General features: G+C 41.5%; 1 protein-coding gene across 2 annotated transcripts; it reads right to left on the bottom strand.

The window, feature by feature from the left end:
- Positions 1 to 807: 807 nt before the first annotated feature.
- Positions 808 to 11,395, bottom strand: BCL10 (BCL10 immune signaling adaptor). 2 transcript variants are annotated; one of them, XM_513526.8, is made up of 3 exons: positions 10,947 to 11,395; positions 5,190 to 5,478; positions 808 to 2,540 (listed from the first exon to the last, which is right to left on the bottom strand). In XM_513526.8, the coding sequence occupies exons 1-3, from the start codon at positions 11,001 to 11,003 to the stop codon at positions 2,185 to 2,187; spliced, it is 702 nt and encodes a 233-aa protein (XP_513526.2). In that variant the 5' UTR covers positions 11,004 to 11,395; the 3' UTR covers positions 808 to 2,184. The 2 variants fall into 2 exon arrangements, with proteins under 2 accessions (XP_513526.2, XP_009422751.1); XM_009424476.5 differs by having other exon boundaries at positions 808 to 2,507; positions 10,947 to 11,077.
- Positions 11,396 to 18,245: the final 6,850 nt, after the last annotated feature.

Here is an 18,245-nt window from a genome sequence, read left to right as displayed (position 1 = left end):
GTGCCACATCAGTGCAAGATAATATGGGAAACTGAGGGAGAAGGGGGGGTATTTGGAAACACTCTGTATTTTCTGCTTTTTTGTAAACCTACAACTGCTCCAAAAATAAAGTATTAAAAGTATATACATATACATAAAAATGAACTAACGTGTTTTTGTATTATGATAATATGGTATCCCTGAAAAGTAACTTTTTCACTGCTGCATTGATGAACTTAGTTAACAAATTGCATCCTGTCAGTCATCCTAAATTACACACTTTTGGCAATGGCTAGTTTTCAGGGCTAAAAGGAAAAAAAATGACTTTGTAGAGGTCAAAAATCCACAAACCTAGCTTTATGCAAAGCTTAATTTTATTGTCTATGTAGTTAGAAAACAGTCTGAAAGAAAACTCAGTGTTAAAACTAATCTATATATAGGTGTTATTGTATATCTAAATTATAATCTTTGATTCAATTTTTAAAAAGGTGTCCACAAATTTAATTTTAAAGTCTGCTTCTGCTTTTTAAAGCACCTTCCTTAAATGTAACCTATTTTCTTTCTAACACCACTATTTTTGCTATGCATTGGAGGTGAAACATTTCTCTATAATCCTTAGAAAATGTTTATACTAAAAAAAATCCAATCTTTAAAAATTTTTAAAGCTAATATGCCAATCTTCTTCATGTTGGATAAATTCATCAGTCCATCCAGAAATGTAACTCAATCTCACAACCTGAAGTAATGTTTTCTATAGATAATGGCACGTATTAAAAAAAGTTTTAGATACTTCCTATTGAAAATTTGGAACTCCAAAATAGCACTCACTACTTTAAAAAAATTTTATTGTTGATAGCAAAATTTCCATTTCTACGTTTTTGCAATTAATAATAGAAATATATAGGAGACAATGTCAGGAAACAGATAAAATTGTAATTTAAATAAAAACAAACAGTGAGAGCATAAGATTTATAAACATGTAAAATTAGTCAAATTTTGTTTTACAACAAAAAGACAAATCTGGCTAATGGCCCACTTGTTCAAATAGCATTAAAAACAGAATTTTCACACACACCAAAAATAATTTGTTCCAGTTATTTCAACTGTACATTGGTCCTCATTAAAAGAGAATGAAAAGTACAGAGAAAATATTTTTTAAAAATCTCATCAGGCTAGGTGAGGTGGCTCATGTCTGTAATCCCAGCACTTTGGGAGGCCACGCTGGGTAGGTTGCTTGAGTCCAGGAGTTCAAGACCAGCCTGGCCAACATGGCAAAACCCCGTCTCTACAAAAATAATACAAAAATTAGTGAGGCATGGTGGCACACACTTGTAGTCCCAGCTATATTACTTGAGAGGCTGAGGTGAGAGGATCATGTAAGCATGGGAGGCAGAAGTTGCAGTGAGCCTAGAATGTGCCACTGCACACCAGCCTGGGCGATAGAGCAAGACTGTCTCAAAAAAAAAAAAAGAAAAAGAAAAAAGGAAAAAATACCTCATCAAATTACATGTAATAACTGAGGTTTAGGCCAAGATATTTTTCTTTAGGAATGAAAATGATTAAGCCAAGAATGTGAAAATCCTAACAAAGTAGTATAATTAGTAAGGTTAATTAGAAATGAATTTTGGCAAACTGAGATCTTAGGTGGCTCACACTCCATCAAGTGTTCCTCCAGTATCAAAAAGAGGCTGTTTAAGTGCCTATACGACAATGGAGTGGAAAAGAGATTTTTATTTTTCTATATTGGCAGTTTTCCCATCAGTGATCGGTTTTATTACTGAACAGGAACAGCTTAATGCTGAAAATTTGCTACTGAATGACTGGCAAAGACTATTAAGACTCTTGAAAATTTCTAGCACAAATGCACTGAGGAAAAAACATTCTTCCCAGTAAGGGTCTATTCTCAAATAGAGATATATTCCCTATTAAAATCAGTCTTAAAATAGAAAATATTTAAAAAAATACTGAAAGACCTTAAAAAGGAAAAAAAGAAATTACTAAAAAGTACATGATCAACATGATTTACAGTTAGCTATCCTAGAAGTATGCTTTTTTAATTCTAAAAATCCTATTTACAAAGTATGCTTACATTGCATTTTAAAAGACATGCATCAAATGTAAACAAATGATTACAGCCGTTTTATAAAAAGTCATATTCTTTAAAACATTTTTTGTCATCATTAAAAATTAAAAGGCAATAAAGTGTCATTGTCGTGAAACAGTACGTGATCTTAAGGGAAGAAACATCTCACTAGAGTTTGCACAAGTTCCTTCTTCTTCTAACTGTAGATCTGGTGGCAAAGGAGGAGCCCCTGGGTCCCCAGGTCTGGGAAGTGTAGTTGAAGAGAAGATGGTATTTTCAGTTCTGCCTACTTCTAGAACAGGCAAATTCAGAGAAGAATTAGTAGAAAAAAAGGGCGTCGTGCTGGATTCTCCTTCTGGATGGTACATGACAGTGGATGCCCTCAGTTTTTCAGAGAAATTACTCTCATCTGAATTTGATCTGGAGAGGTTGTTCGTGGCTCCATCTGGAAAAGGTTCACAACTGCTACATTTTAGTCCTACAATAAAATTATTCAGATGTAAATGAAAAAGTAACTAAAAAAATGGAGTCACTGTCCATCTTGTGACTTGTTAAAGATTACAAGCTAGTTACCCCACAATCAAAATTTAAATAGCAACTTGTAATTTCCGTCATAATCTATTTCAAATCTAATTTGCTTTTCTCAACAACCATGAAGTATACTATTATTTGCATTTTCTATATAACAAAATAGTCTCGTGGAAGTTAAACGACATGCCGTAATTCTCATTTAAGGTACAGTGTACATATAAACTTAACCACCTAAAATTTTTTATAAAATAAGAAATAGCTTTCACAATAAATATTCTTTAGTATTCTGGTACAAAAAATAGTAGCTAATAAAAAAATGTAAACAGGGCAGATGCTAAAATTCTATCTGTTGATCAATGACAATGGCTAATTCTTGAATAATAGGATATTAGAACTAAAAGGAATTTTAGAGGTCACCTAGGATAGTCTATTATTAAAGATGAGAAAAAAGGGTGGGGCATGGTGGCTCACGCCTGTAATCCCAGCACTTTGGGAGGCCAAAGTGGGCAGATCATGAGGTCAGGAGTTTGAGATCAGCCTGGCCAACATGGCGAAACCCCATCTCTACTAAAAATACAGAAATTAGCCAGGCGTGGTGGCAGGTGCCTGCAATCGCAGCTACTCAGGAGGCTGAAGTAGGAGAATTGCTTGAACCTGGGAGGCAGAGGTTGCAGTGAGCTGAGATCATGCCATTGCACTCCAGCCTGGGTGACAAGAGCAAGACTCCGTCTCAAAAAAAAAAAAAAAAAAAAAAAAAAAAAGAGAGAGAGAAAAAAAGGCACAGGACAGTTAAGTCATGTCCAACATTCCAGGACTACTTTGTGGGAAAGTTAGAACTACAATTCAATAGATAATGTCCTGTTTCTCAACCTCACAGTTTACTCAAATGACAGTGGTTGTTCCCATCAGCTGGGGTACGAATGTATCCGCCAAAAGTTCACATGTTGGAAACTTGGTTGCCACTGCAGCAGTGTTAGGAGCTGAGGCCTTTGGGAGGCAACAGGGTCATGAGGGCTCTGCCCTGGACTAATGCCATTATCACGGGAATGGGTTAGTTATTTTGGGAGTTCGACTCCTTTTTCTTCTCTTTCACACTCTTGCCCTCCCTTGCTCTTCCATCTTCTGCCCTTCCACCATGCATGACCCTTGCCAGATGCTGGCGCCATGGTCTTGGACTTAACCAGCCTCCAGAACTGTAAGAAATGAATACATTTCTTTTCTTTAAAAGTTACCCAGTCTCAGGTATTGCTACAGCAGAAAACAACTTAGATACCATCAAAGAATTTTATGATATCCAAAGGGTATAGTTAACCATTATCCAGAGGATTGAAAGAATAAACACAAATACAATTTACCCTTCTGTTAGGCTTAGCAAATATTCAACCTACAGGCACAGAAACCCTGAGTTGACAATTTTTAGGCAAAACCTGCATAGTGTATAAAGGGCACTTACATGTCACTTCTTCCACTAGTTTTTCAACCTCACAATACAGTCAGCATGTCTATTCCATGCTATACAAACTACTTTCTTAGATATGGCTCAAAAGGGAAAACTTGTAATGTGTCCCAGCAAGGGGACACTTATAGACTATGAGTTCCTTAAGGGCAGAGCCCTAAATTATTCTTTTCTGTATCCCTAATGCCTAGAAGAGCTGTAGAACATCACATGCACATTTATGTGCTCTGGAGAGAGACAGTGAGGAACAGAGGCAGGAGCGGGTTGGGGATTTAAATTGTGTAGGCAATTCCACACAATATTCCAGTCAGTGAGTGTATATTCTGGAGTGAGAGTGAAATGGGACAGGTGAATCTGCTATTCTCTTAATCTGTTTCCATGCTTTCACATCTTGCCAGACTAGTTTAAAGTCATGAATATTTTATGCAACGTGATTCCTATAAACATATGCCAATTACTTCATCTTGTGATCAACTGGTGATCACAAGAAAAACTAGCAGAGTTGGACTTTTACAATACTTTGCCTAAATACTGTTCTTTATGTGTGATGTACAGTATTTTCAGAGCTTACTCTTGAATAGATTAACTTTACATTCTACTGACTTTAGAAACAAATCCTTATGTATGCAGGGATTTCATAATAGTTTTCTATAAATGGTATTAAATGAATACAAATACAGGATATTGAGAGATAGTCCACTTTTTCAATGTAACAGTGTCATATAAGGTAAAATAAGTGCAAATTGAATATAATTTTGAAGTTTAAACTTTTTGAAAGCAAAATGATCATTTCTGTTTTTGTTTTGCTTTTTTGAGACAGGGTCTTGCTCTGTTGCCCAGACTGGAGTGCAGTAGCACAATCATGGCTCACTATAGCCTCAATGTCCCAGGCTCAAGTGATCCTCCCACCTCAGCCTCCTGAGTAGCTGGAAACACAGGTATGCACCATCATGCCTGGCTAATTTTTTAATTTTTTGTAGAGACAAAGTCTCGCTATGTTGCCCAGGCTGGTCTCAAAACTCCTGACCTCAAGCAATCCTCCTGCCTTGGCCTCCTAAAGTGCAGGCACCTGGCCTGCTCTGCATTTTTTAAAAGCATTATTACATTTAAATTAGCTCTTACATAATTAAGATATCTTACCTTTCAGATGTTCTAGTTTTATATTTCTAAGTTTCAGCACTTCATCTGTAATCTTCTGTATCAGGAAGTTCTGTGTTTTTTCTCGCCGAATAGATTCAACAAGGGTATCCAGACCTTTTGGGTTTTCCTGTAAGTAGTCTAACAATTTTCCAGCCCTTTTTCTACTTGATGTTCGACAAGAAATTTCTTCAGTGTCTTCTCTACTGAGTATTTTTTTTGCACGTAGATGATCAAAATGTCTCTCAGCTATGATTTTCTCACACAGGTATACACGTAAATTTTCTAAGGCCTAAAAGACATAAAATATGGTTCAACGTTATTTTGTAACATCTAAGAAAATCACATACTGACTATTAGTTGGCAGTCTTAGCTGGTGTGAGACAATGTTCTAAAGTCAGGAGGCTCAGGCCTTCTAAAATGCATGCTAATTAAGATGAAGGTCCAAGTAGACACAAGTAGGTCCTAGACATTCCTCACTGCTTTGATCTCACCTTCAAACCTAAAAACCAAGACCAGGCTGTTGTGAAGAGGGACCAGCTGAATCTAGAGGGCCTGGGTCCTTGGAAACAGGGAGGTCTGTTGAGGGCCATCTTCGGGAGTAAAGATGAGGGCAAAGACTACTGTACATTTTAGCTATCAGTTGGCAAGGAATGCAGAATTAGTCAGGACCAATAACTTAGTGAGAGGTCTCACAGTCTGTAACTTTCTCATGTTTGTTATTAATTACTCCATTTCCTTAGAGTAAACTGTTAAAAACAAAAAACAAAACCCTAAACTGAAAGAGCCCATAATGTATCTGTCTTTGGGGTCAGCTGGAAAGACTACAGTCTAACTCAGTGAATCAGTCTTGGTGGAAGGGAGATGGAAAGATGTGTGGGGAATAGGGAGTGTTGGAAAAATGAAAGAAATAAAGAAAAAGGACACCATAAAAAAGCAAACCTAGATTTGAGAAGTGCCTGAGAGCTTAATTAGTAGAAAATCCATGTTGATCTCAATAAATGGCATTAATAATTTGGTACCGGTGACTGTATTTTAGCTCCTCTATTTACTAGATATATGATCTTGGGCAAGTAATTAACTCCTCTGTGCTTGTTTCCTCAGCTGACTGTTATATGAGGAATAAAGACATGCAAAGTGCTTAGAAAAGTGCTTGGTACATAGTAAGTGATCAATATATGTTAGTAATAATGACAAAGGTAATGGAACGTCTTCAAGTACCCTAGTATATGATGGCAGGAAAGTAGGCTAGGTGAAGGGTTCCTGTGGTTCTTGGTCTACGAAGTTCCACATTTACTTGTTTATTCACATGACAAGTATTTTACAAATCTAAATTCCTAATATGCCGAATGCTGAGCACTGAGTATACAAAGATGAACAAGATTTGAATCCTACATGCAAAGGGCTCATGGTCTAGCTGGGAATACATATCACAGGTAATAATTATAAAACAATGTGATCGGGCCCAGAAAAAAAAGATTATAGGTCAAATACAGGAAAAGCGCAGAGTGAGCAAATAACTATGTCCAGGACCTGGTCCTTATCATATCTGGCATGGACTATTAACAATAGAAACCTAGCTGCACTTACTACTTCCTTCCCCCTCCTCAACATTTCTCCTTCAGGAGAAAATGGAAATCTGGAGTATTATATGAATTTTACTAAATTTTTTTTAAGGATCTCACTCTGTCACCTAGGCTGGAGTGCAGTGGCTTGATCATAGCTCACTGCAGCCTGGAATCCCTAGACTCAAGTGATCCCCATCTTAGCCTCTTGAGTAGCTAGGACTACAGGTGTGAGCCACCATGCCCGGCTAATTTTTAATTTTTTTTTTTTTTGTAGAGAAGGGATCTTTGCTACAGTACCTAGGCTGGTCTTGATCCTGGCCTTAAGTAATCCTCCCACCTTATCCTCCTGAGTTGTTGGGATTATAGGTGTGGGCCACTGTGCCCAGCAAATTCTAATATTGAAATTTTGTTAATTTAGAAAAAAAATTAAAAACAATGTTCTGCCCTGTCTTAAAGGATAAAGTTCCTTTACGTGGCAGAAGAGTAGAAAAGTTAAGGGCATGGCTCTAAAGTTGGACCAACCTCAGTGCAAATCTTGAATCTAGTACTCACCCTTGTGAGAGCTGGGCCAAGTTACTTCACCACTCCAAGCTTCAGGTATGTTATTGATAAAGTAAGGATTAAAAACTTAACTCACAGGACATCAAGGAGGACTAAATGGGAATACTATATATGAAGGCCACGCATAGTCTCTGTACACAGTAAGTACTCAATAATAACTAATTATGGAAGACAAGGTTCTATGATAATATGGCTCCTACCTACCTCTCCAGCTTAATCTATCACTACCTTTGTCCTGAAAATGTATGCTCTACCTAAAACTATCTGTCTCTCTACATTTCCTTACGTATTTTGTCTTCTTTTATCAGACCCTAAAGCCCCTATTTGTCCTTTAAGATTTAGGTCAGTGGTCATCTTCTTTGGAAAGGTTTACCTAACTCCCCAGAATGAGTTAGGCACCCCCTCCTCTGTCCTTGTAGCACCTTGTGTATACACTTCATCTTTCTATACACCAGGACTCCACTTCTTTCACCTCATTTCCCAATTCATTCCCAGACATTTCCATCCTGCCCCAGTATTCTTCTCGAAGTCACCAATGACCCCCTTATTGCCAAATCTTTTCAGTCTTCATTTCATTTTTCAGCTGCATAAACACAGTTGACTACTCCCTCCCTGAAACAAGAAAATTGTTACATGAATACCACACTCTCCTGGTTTTCTTCCCATCTCTGTGGATACAACTTTTCAATCATTTTCTTGTTGTTGTTGTTACCCTACTTTCAAGCTAACAATTCACTTTTTAAAATTCTTCTCTTTAAAGGGTTTTACACCATTTTTCTCTTCTAGCTCGCAGCTTTCTAGGTAAAATCATTCAATTCCACACTTATATTTCTAGCTCGCAGCTTTCTAGGTAAAATCATTCAATTCCACACTTACATTTCTAGCTCAGATCTCTCTTCTGATCTTTGACTTTGAAGATGTAATTGCTGATCTGACATTTCCATGTACTAATCTAATTACATCCTCTTCCTCAACTCCCATGTTCAATCCATCACCAGGTCATATCATTTCTATTTCAAAAACTGCATCTGGAATTCTCCTGCTCCATCCATCTCCACTGCCTTCACCCTGATCCAAATCACCATCCTCATTCATCTCTATAGATTCCAAGAGCCTGCTCACTGGCTTCCCTGTTCTGATTCTTGTTCTCCTCAGTCCATGAAACAGGCAGAGGGATCTTTAAACTATACAATTCTTCAACAAGTCCCTACTATACTTGGGGGGAAAAAAACCCCAGATACTTTACTAAAAGGCTCTTCATGAAAATGGCTCTAGCCCACCTTCCTAACTTCACTTCAGATTACCCTCTGCCTTCCTCCGATTTCCCCAAGTCACCAGGGTCTTGCCTATTTTAGGTCCTTGACAAATTCCATTCTGCCCAGAATGCTCTTCCCTCAGTTCTGTCAAATCTTTCAGGAATCAGTTTAAATGTAACCTCTCCTGACCATCCTATCTCAAGTCGATTTCCCCTATTATTGTCTTGGCACTGTTGGATTCCTTCATAGTAACTGCAATAATGAAAACAAAATTTATTGATTTGTTTTAAACTAACATCTCTGTTTGAAGCAGGCAGCTACGAGGTATGTTTTAGCCAACACTGTATATCCTGCACTTACTAGGGCACCAAGTAGTTAATGTTTCAGGTGAATGCAAAACTCACTGCACTTATTTTGTGATTTAAAACAATCCCCCTCAAGAAATTGAGCTCTTTTCAAGTTAGGATTGTGTTTTCATTTTTAATTTTTGAACTGTTAGAACCAACCACAGTATCAGCCTCACAGTAGCATGTAATCCATATTTATTAAACTGTACTAAATCCAACTAACACAATGAGGCAAATAACTAGATAGGAGAAGGGGGAGACACTAAAGAAGTGGGAGGTCCCAAGACAAAGGGTGGTAGCACACCATTCATCAAGAAAGGCAATACAGCAGCAACAGTAAGCAACTTTGGGAAAAGGATAGTAAAAGTTCAATTTTTTGACAAGGTGAGCAATCTGTAGGATATAAAAGTAGATTTCCAGTAGACATTTGGAAATAAGGACCTAGAGTGGAGAGAAAAGTCCAAATATGTGGATAATTTTAAAACTTTCTAAGATCAGAAGACATTTTGAAAATATCATGAAAAAAATCTCTAAGAAAAAAGCATGCACATAGTTTTTCTCATAGACCTTTTGAAACCCATCCATGGTTTCCTCAAGGTTATTTATTTCTGATATAGGCGTAAAATGAAATCCTGAAGACAGATAACATCAATGAATTGACAGAGAAAAACAAAGACCTGGAAGCCACTCTTCACATCTGTACTTGTATACAGATCTTATTTCCTTCCACTTGTAATTTCTCAGTTCCTGTTTTATTAGCTGTAAAATGGGAATGGCAATTATCTTCTTTAGAGGCTGTTGCGAAGGTTAAGTGGGAACATTGTAAACTGTGTGACACAGCATCTGGAACATAGGAGGCCTAGCTCTTGGAAGTTCAAAGTTTTACTGGCACTCACCATGAATAAGACAACATTTATTCTACAGTAGTTATTTATGTTCCATTCTTATCTCAACTAGAATGTAAAGCAGGAAACTGATCTTCATTTTTTTGTATCCTTCCAGACCCAAGGCCAGTGCTTTCCATATAGCAAGTGCTCCATAAATCTCTGTTGAATGAGGAAACTAAGCACAACTCCCAGTCATATCCAGTTTCCTTCTGCTGGTGAGTCACACCAATTGTGAGTACAGTGTAATAAACCTTACAGGGAAGAGGAAGGGATTTGAAGTGGATGAACATTTAAAAAGTTGCCATCCTGTCCAGTTCATCAAAATGACTTTGTAAAAGTACTGCAGTGTTCAATAAGAACACGTTTCATGTTGAGTTTCTGTTTTTCACTTGACTTCAGATAAAGTATTTTAGTGATACTCATATAGGTCTCATCTGACAAAACAAGTAAACGCAAAGGAAAAAGAATGTCATATCTCAACAAAGCCATTCGTTACAAATAAATATGAAGGTTTATGTGGTTCTGCACTATCCGAGAAGAGCATAATTTAGCTGCTGAATATTTTCGACGTTTACCTGTACATTAATTCTCAGCTACGTGTATTCACTCCCCCAACCCCAATTTAAATATGTGGGCGTCTGCTTACTAGGGGAATTCCAGGTTGTGCTTTCAGCTGTTGAGCTTCCTCAAGCCCCCTATGCAAAAGAGCTTCACATTTTTGGTCCACTGCTTGGGATCCTTTACTTGGTACAGCCTTCGCCCTAGGCTGAGTGAGCAGCCTAGGCAGCCTGACTTAAGGATGAATCTGAGCCGCCAGTCCCTAACGAAGCATCTCCAAGAACCCAGTTAGGGGGAAAGCATGAGGAGATGAGTGAGGAGTGGGCAAGAATCAAAACTCCACTTGGCAACAAAGCCCAAGCTCTGCGTTTAGCGATGTAAAACCTGGATTGACAGATCACTGGAGGATCACTGCCACCAAGGTCCCTCGGATGCAGGGCTCGCCACAGTCTTCCTGTGCTAGGACTTTCCGCTCCTCCGACCTGGAGGATCCTCCTTGTCCTCGGACTCCAGGCTTCCGCTTTCCTCTCCCGCTGGGCTGCAGCCCGCCCCCGCCCGCCCTGGGCACAGCTGCGTTACTCACGTCTTTCTTCACTTCAGTGAGGTCCTCCTCGGTGAGGGACGGTGCGGTGGGCTCCATGGTGGAGGCGGGAGATGGCGCTTCTTCCGGGTCCGGGAGCTCGGGCTGCGCCGCCCCGCCCTGGCTGGGGGCTTCGGCCTCTGGGTAATGGGGAAGAAGGAGAGGAGGCGGAGCGGGTCGGGAGAAAGACGGCCGCCCCTTCGGGAACAGAGGGACTCGGGGGTCAAACCGTAGCGCTTCCGGCCCCGCCTCTGAGGTCGACGCGGAGCTCGGAGCAGCGTTCCCTCCCTCTCGTAGAGGCTCAGGCGCAGGCACCGCCCCACGGCGAGGCGCGTCCCTTAGCAGAGCCCGCCCTGTCTCTGCGGCAGCCTATCGTCGCCAGCCCGCGGGCCGATCCTGTTCCCGCCCCGACCGGAGCCTTTCGGGTGGCTCCGCCCACAGCGGGCGTTTCCTCAAGCCACGCCTGCGCAGGTCGTCGGTAAGTGGCCCGGGTTAGCTTCCTCATAAGGCATCGTTTCCGTGGGTGGGGTCCGTCAGTGCCCAGGCAGCTGGCACTCTCAGCCTTTGCTGCCTGCTCACTTCGGGGGAGTCCGGTATGGGCTTGTCAGTACCTTGGGTTCCTCCCCTTTTCCCAGACCCTGCCCTACAATTTCCTGTTGTTATGTTTGCCAGTTACTGTTTTGGTCACACACAAACGCACTCATACACACATACACATGCATACACACAAACAGCCTAACTACAATACTAAACAAATTTTTTAAAGAAAAAAAGAAACCACCTACAATCCCACCACTTTAACACTTAATTTAACGTTTGCATACTTTTTGGTCACTGTTCATTATAAACATAGTTTTTCCTTATTAGTTAATCTGTGTAATGGAGACAGATATGCTTACCTTTTAGGGCTGCCGGGATCATATGTAAAGTTCTTAAAGGTAGTTGGCACACAGTATGCACTCAACTGATTATTTATTTATTTATTTATTTATTTATTGAGACAGGATCTCACTCTGTCGCCCAGGCTGGAGTGCAGTGGTGCGATCTCGGCTCACTGCAGCTTCCACCTCCAGGGCTCAGGCGATCCTTCCACCTCAGCCACCAAGCAGCTGGGAGTCCAGCTAATTTTTTTGTATTTTTTATAGAGATGGAGTTTCGCCATGTTGCCCAGGCTGGTCTCAAACTCCTGGGCTCAAGCCATCCACCCTCCTCGGCTTCCCAAAGTGCAGGGACTACAGGCATGAGCCACCCAGCTCATCCTACTCAAACATTTATTGAGTCCTTACTAATATGTTCTAGGCAACTTATACTATGAGTCCTCCATTTTATAGGGGGAGACTGATGAAGAGACGACTATCCCCAGACCGTATTGTAACTACTATGGCGCTGTGTAAGAAGCAACCTGAGAAGTGTGGATGAAAAGCTACAGGTAGAGCCCTGGGCCCAAGACGATCGCTTGGACAACATGCTAAATAAACTATAAACTAGATGGTATTTGAAGCTACGAGAGTAGATAAAAATGACAGGAGGACCAAGGAGAAACTTGGGAACGCCAATGTTTAAGAAACGGGAAAGCGAAAAACACACACACACACACAAAAAAACAATGTAACCAGAGCCACAAAAACCAGAATCACAGCACAGGGATTCTGATGTTTACATTATGTCCTGTTTCCATGTTGACACATTATACATGGACAGTTTTTTTCTAATTGCTTAATTTTTCATCGTCTTCCATCCGATTTACTTAACCATCCTTAACTTTAGGATGAATCCTTTCATTTGACAAATGTTTTTTGAATGTCCACTATGTGCCAGACACTGTTCTAGGTGCTAGGAAAACAGCTGTGAACAAAACCAATAAAAATCTCTTTCCTCATGGAATTTATATTTTAGTTTATGTGTGTTTGGGGCAGATGAGGTAGGCACTTGAAAAATTTTATCTAAGTTTATTTATTTATTTATTTGGAGACAGAATCTCGCTCTCTCATGCAGGCTGGAGTGCAGTGGCACGATCTCTGCTCACTGCAACCTCCTCCTCCCAGGTTCAAGTGATTCTGCTGCCTCAGCCTCCCCAGTAGCTGGGATTACAGGCGCATGCCACCACACCCGGCTATATCTAAGTTATTTTAAAAAAATAATTAATTAATTTATTTTTTTGAGATGGAGCCTCACTCTGTTGCCCAGGCTGGAGTGCAATGGCACCATCTCAGCTTACTGCAACTTCTGCCTCCCGGGTTCGAGCGATTCTCCTGCTTCAGCCTCCTGAGTAGCTGGGACTACAGGCACACGCCACCACGCCCAGCTAATTTTTGTACTTTTAGTAGAGACAAGGTTTCACCACATTGGCCAGGTTGGTTTTGAACTCCTGACCTCAGGTGATCTGCCCACCTCAACCTCCCAAAGTGCTGGGATTACAGGCGTGATCCCCCATGCCTGGCTATATCTAAGTTATTTAATTTATTAGAAGATGATAAATGCTAAGAGGAAAAAATAAAACAGGGAAGTAGGATGAGGCTGTATGGATTGGTAAAATTTAAACTAGGGTGGTCATGACCTCACTGCTCACTTTGGAGGAGTCTGTTCTTGGCTTGTCAATACCAAGATAAGGGATTTGATTTATGCTTAAAGGAAGTGAGGGAGTGAACCGTGTGGATATAAGGAGAGAGCATTATGAGTACAGCCAGCAACCAACAAAAATGCTCAGTGTAACTGGAAGGAGATGAACTCCTTGTGTGTTGAGTCATATGGGTGTGCTGAGTCAGACGGGAAGCCACTGGAAGGTTCTGAGCAGAGTGACATGATCTGATTTGTGATTTGAAAAGAAGCACTTTCACTTCCGTGCTAAGGGGAAAGAAGATGGAAGAGGGAAAACCATTTAGGGAGGTATTGCTATATCCAGGCCCCAGGAGGTTGTGGTTCAGACCAGGGTGGAGCAGTGAGGGTGGTGGGAGCATTTTGAAATGAAGCAAGGAAGCAGTTTGATTTCATTTTGAAAGGATCACTCTGGCTGCTAAGTGGAGAGTAGATGGCAGGGGCAAGGGCAAGAAGCAGAGACTACGTGGAGGCTACCATAATGTCAGGTTCACGACTGAGCCAAATTTCATGCTTGGGGTCAGGTTCTAGCCCATGCTGAGGTCCAAGGGGAGTGGGTGGATGAGCAGAAAGAACACTCAGGGGACCGTAGGCAGGTGAAAGATGATTTTACTCAGCAGCAGCTCTCATCAACAGCTTTCTTACACTAGCTCTCTACACTGTCTGCCCTGTCTCAGGTGCTTAGTCTGGCGGCTCCCCCACACAGCTGCATGGCCGACTCTCCCTTGCCTTCGGGGTCAGCAGCTTAACTCTTCCTCTCTCTGGGCATGAGCAAGCCGAGCTGTGTCCTGGCTCCCCACTGTCAATCTCCAAGAGGGACAACTCTGGCTCTCTCTCTCTCTCTCTGGGTGTCAGCAAGCCTGCATGATGTCAACAGGGCAATTATACCTTTTACAGACAATAGGGGCTTAGAGCCAAGGGATGACCTTCCCATGTTATGGCTACATAGCTGTGATAACAAGTGGAGTTATATGCCTGCGCTCTAAACTCGCTGAGTCCCTGTGGATGTTTACCTCGTCCTATCCTTGACCAAAGCACAGCCATGTTCCTTACACACAGCCATCCAGGCACAGCTTAGGATGGCTTGACCAGGGTGGGGGCAGTGGTGAGCACTCCCCACTGACACCTTAAATCCTTCCCAAGTGTTCATTGTTATTAAAAAATTGTCATAGAATTCACATATTTTCATCCTTTTTCCTTTCAAATTATCATTGCCTTTGCATAAATTTCCAGAACCAGGAGTACAAAGCCCAAGGAAATGAATATTTTATGGCTTTTCGTATATATGGGTGCTCTCCAAAAGGGCTGTATTGGTCTATCTGTGTGTGGGAATGAACTGTTTTTACCACAGTCAAATCAGTTCTGCTGATGAAGGGGAGGATTCACCCATCAAAGCAAGTGAATTGAATGCTGCCAATTTAATGCACTCATTTTGATTTGGCCATTTTGAGATTGCTACTGCACTGTTGTTCTTTTTGAAGGAAACGTTTTAAACCCACCAAACTATAAAGAATATTACAAACACCCTACGCTCACTACCAAGATTGAACAGATACTGATATATTGCCACATTTGCTTGTTATGGCTTTTGATTACCAAATGTTAGTGGCAGACATCTTTGATTCTTGAACATTCTTCCATGCCCTATACATCTGAGTCTTCCTCTTTCCTTGACCATCATTTCATTTCTGACACCTCCAACCCTTTTCTATCCTCAGTATTCATTCCCTTATTTATTTAGTCAACTAAAAAGTTAAGTGTCTGCCCTGTGTTAGAATTGGGAGTTACAGAATAAGGATCAGGGATTGGGCGGGACTGAATGAGGATTCCGGGAGTTTTTTTTATAGCTGAAAGAGTAATATTTTGCTTTTCAGACCATGTGTCAATGTTCCCAAGATGAATTGCCTAGCTTAAAAAGCCACATCTGAAGACCACGTGCTTAATCACAGAGCTCCTTTGTGGCAGGCTTTGCAACTCCCAGTCCTTCTTGCTTTCTAATGCATCATAATTCTTTCATTAGTAAACTAATTTTCCTCTTTCTGCTAAATCACAGGGTCTGGCTAACAATGAAGTTTGGGCATAGTTTCAAGAAAACAGCCCCACCCATCCACTACCTTGCAATAATCCTACTTCTTCCTTATCCCTTAACACAGCCTCCATACCCCCTCAACTTCCAGGTGCTCCATCTGCCTCCTACTGTGAAATAGAAGGCACCTGAGAAATGTGCCATGAGGGATACGGTTTAGGTGCTACAATCATGAGGCTGCATAACATCATGGTACAGATGAGATATCATTAAGAATGAGGATGTCTGATATCTGACAGACAGTGTATTAGTTTCCTAGGGCCATCATACCTAATTACCAAAAACAAGGTGGCTTAACAGATATTTAGTCTCTCACAGTTCTGGAGGCTAGAAGTCCAAAATTGGCAGTGCCATGCTCTCTCTGAAGCCGTGAGGGAGGATTCTTTCATTGCCTCTTGCTCGGTTCTGGTGACTTCTGGCAATCCTTGGCATTCCTCAGCTTGTGGCGGCATCACTCCCACCTCAGCCTCCATCTTCACATGACCTTCCTCTCTGTGTCTCCTCCTGTGTTTCTGTGTCCACATTTCCTTCTTTTTAAGGACGCCAGTCACTGGATTTAGGGCCCACCCTAATTCAGTATGACCTTATCTTAACTTGATTACATCTGTAAAGACACATTTTTTTTTTTTTTTGAGACAGGGTCTTTCTCTGTCACCCAGGCTGGAGTACAATGGCACAGTCATGGCTTATGGTAGCCTCAAATTCCTGGGCTCAAGCAGTTTTCCTCCTTAGCCTCCCAAGTAGCTGAGAATACAGACATGTGCCACCACGCTCAGCTATTTTTTTTTTTTTTTTTTTTTTTTTTACTTTTGTAGAGACAGTGTCTTGTTATGTTGACCAGGCTGGTTTCCAACTCCTGGGCTCAAATGGTCCTCCTGCCTCAGCCTCCCAAATTACTGGGATTACAGGCATAAGCCACCATGCCAGCCAAAGACACTTTTGAAATAAGTTCACATTCCAAGTTCCAGTAGATGTGAATTTTGGGGAGATGCTATTCAAGTCAGTACAGCTGAATTCTAGATTTGCCAATTATTAGCTGTAGGATCTTGGATCAATTAGTAAGTATGCAATAAAGATAGTGATAATAAGAATTCAGAGGTAGGGAAGAGGAAACCATTCTGATCGATAAAACAACATGAAAGAGGAGTTCACCCAGTATTTAAGCTGGGTGGGAGGATTTTAACAGGGGGAGCTTTAACTGCTTCTTGATTATTTATTCCATACTTCCTGTCAGATGTCAGATGTCAGATGTGTATTGAGCAACAAATACTATTCCAGGTGGTTGTGGAATTATAAATTGTGGATTATACATTTTCTGTAAATGGTTGGAAGAAAAAAGTGGCCAATTCTGAGACAGACACTCTTAGGTTTTAATGACAAGATACTATGTGGTGAAATTCAGATGTTTCAGCACAGGGACTTTGTGAAGACTCCTGGGGGTCCTGTCTCTAGGAATGGCTCTTGGCTTAGGGAGGAAAGACCAGGAAAGTGTAGGGTGGTGGGCGTGGATCTGAGAAAATGCTCTGACAATATTTGCTAGTGTACCCCAAGACTAGGACATTGCTGGGGCTGATGAGGGAACCAGAGATAAGGGATCATTCCCTTTGCCTTCCCCCTAGAGGACTGGTTTGAAGAGTGCAGGCAGGCACCTGCTATGAGTCCTGAATGTTTGGAGGTTGCATACCTATATACCAGCAGGGGGATATTGGAGGAGGGGCTAGATCTCCCAGTCTTACAACTCCCTGGGAAGAAATAATCACTAGCAGTTTATTTCACATTCACTCTGAGCCAAGCACTTTACATCTGTGGTGGGAATTTAATGCCTATAACAGTCCTTACAGGTAGGCTTTATTATCCTCACTTTAGAGATGAGAAATCCGAGGCTTAGAAACATGATTTGCTCAAGGTCATTCTCCCACCAAGTAGCAGAACCGGGATTCCAGTTCAGCCTTGATAATAAGGCCAGTGTTCTTAATTACTAGCTGCAGACTGAGCTAAGTGCTTCAGGACATAATGATTCAGAGAAGCTAGGATGCTTGAGCATTCTCTGAATCATTATATCCTGAGCCTCACAAATGGGTGTATCTGCTCCAGCTTAGGATCCATGAAGGGCACTGTGCAACAATGAGAGTAGCTGAAGACTGGCAATGTTAACTAATGCAAGTCTCAGAAAGAGGAATATGATATTTGCAAACTCCAGGTGGGGTTTGATGGCAAGCATAATTCCAGAAAATAACTTTTTTTTTTTGAGACAGGGTCTTGCTCTGTTGCCCAGGCTGGAGTTCAGTGTTGCAATCTTGGTGATGGTGTGGGTGGCCCTTCTGGAGTGGCTGCTATCATGACACTGGCTGCAGTGGGGGAGGCGTGGCCAGGGCTGCGAGCTCTACAGGGCTGGGAGGAGCCGGGAACTGTGGAAGCCCTGCCCACTTCCAAGTTGGCAGGGCGGGAGCCTTGTGCTCCCTGGGTGCAGCTGCAGCTGCCCAGGCACAGCTCCAGACCTGGACATCCCTGTGCTCTTAGGGGCCAGAATCAGGCAGGAGCCCTGCCCTCTCAGGCACAGCTGCAGCCATCCAGCCATGGCTGTGGACCCGGGCATCTCTTGGGGGCCAGGGAAGCCCCCC

This window comes from Pan troglodytes, chromosome 1 (assembly GCF_028858775.2).
Source record: "Pan troglodytes isolate AG18354 chromosome 1, NHGRI_mPanTro3-v2.0_pri, whole genome shotgun sequence".
Lineage (NCBI taxonomy): Eukaryota > Metazoa > Chordata > Mammalia > Primates > Hominidae > Pan > Pan troglodytes.
Note: the sequence above shows the minus strand (reverse complement) of the source record. Positions and strands in the feature narration are given on the sequence as shown.

Bases quoted from the DNA above. Each gene is read 5' to 3' on its own strand.
- BCL10 (XM_513526.8), bottom strand. From the start codon at position 11,003: ATGGAGCCCACCGCACCGTCCCTCACCGAGGAGGACCTCACTGAAGTG. The intron at 5,479-10,946 runs GTGAGTAACGCA...TATGTCTTTTAG, and splicing joins TCACTGAAGTGAAGAAAGAC to GCCTTAGAAAATTTACGTGT. The intron at 2,541-5,189 runs GTAAGATATCTT...ATTTTATTGTAG, and splicing joins AAAACTAGAACATCTGAAAG to GACTAAAATGTAGCAGTTGT.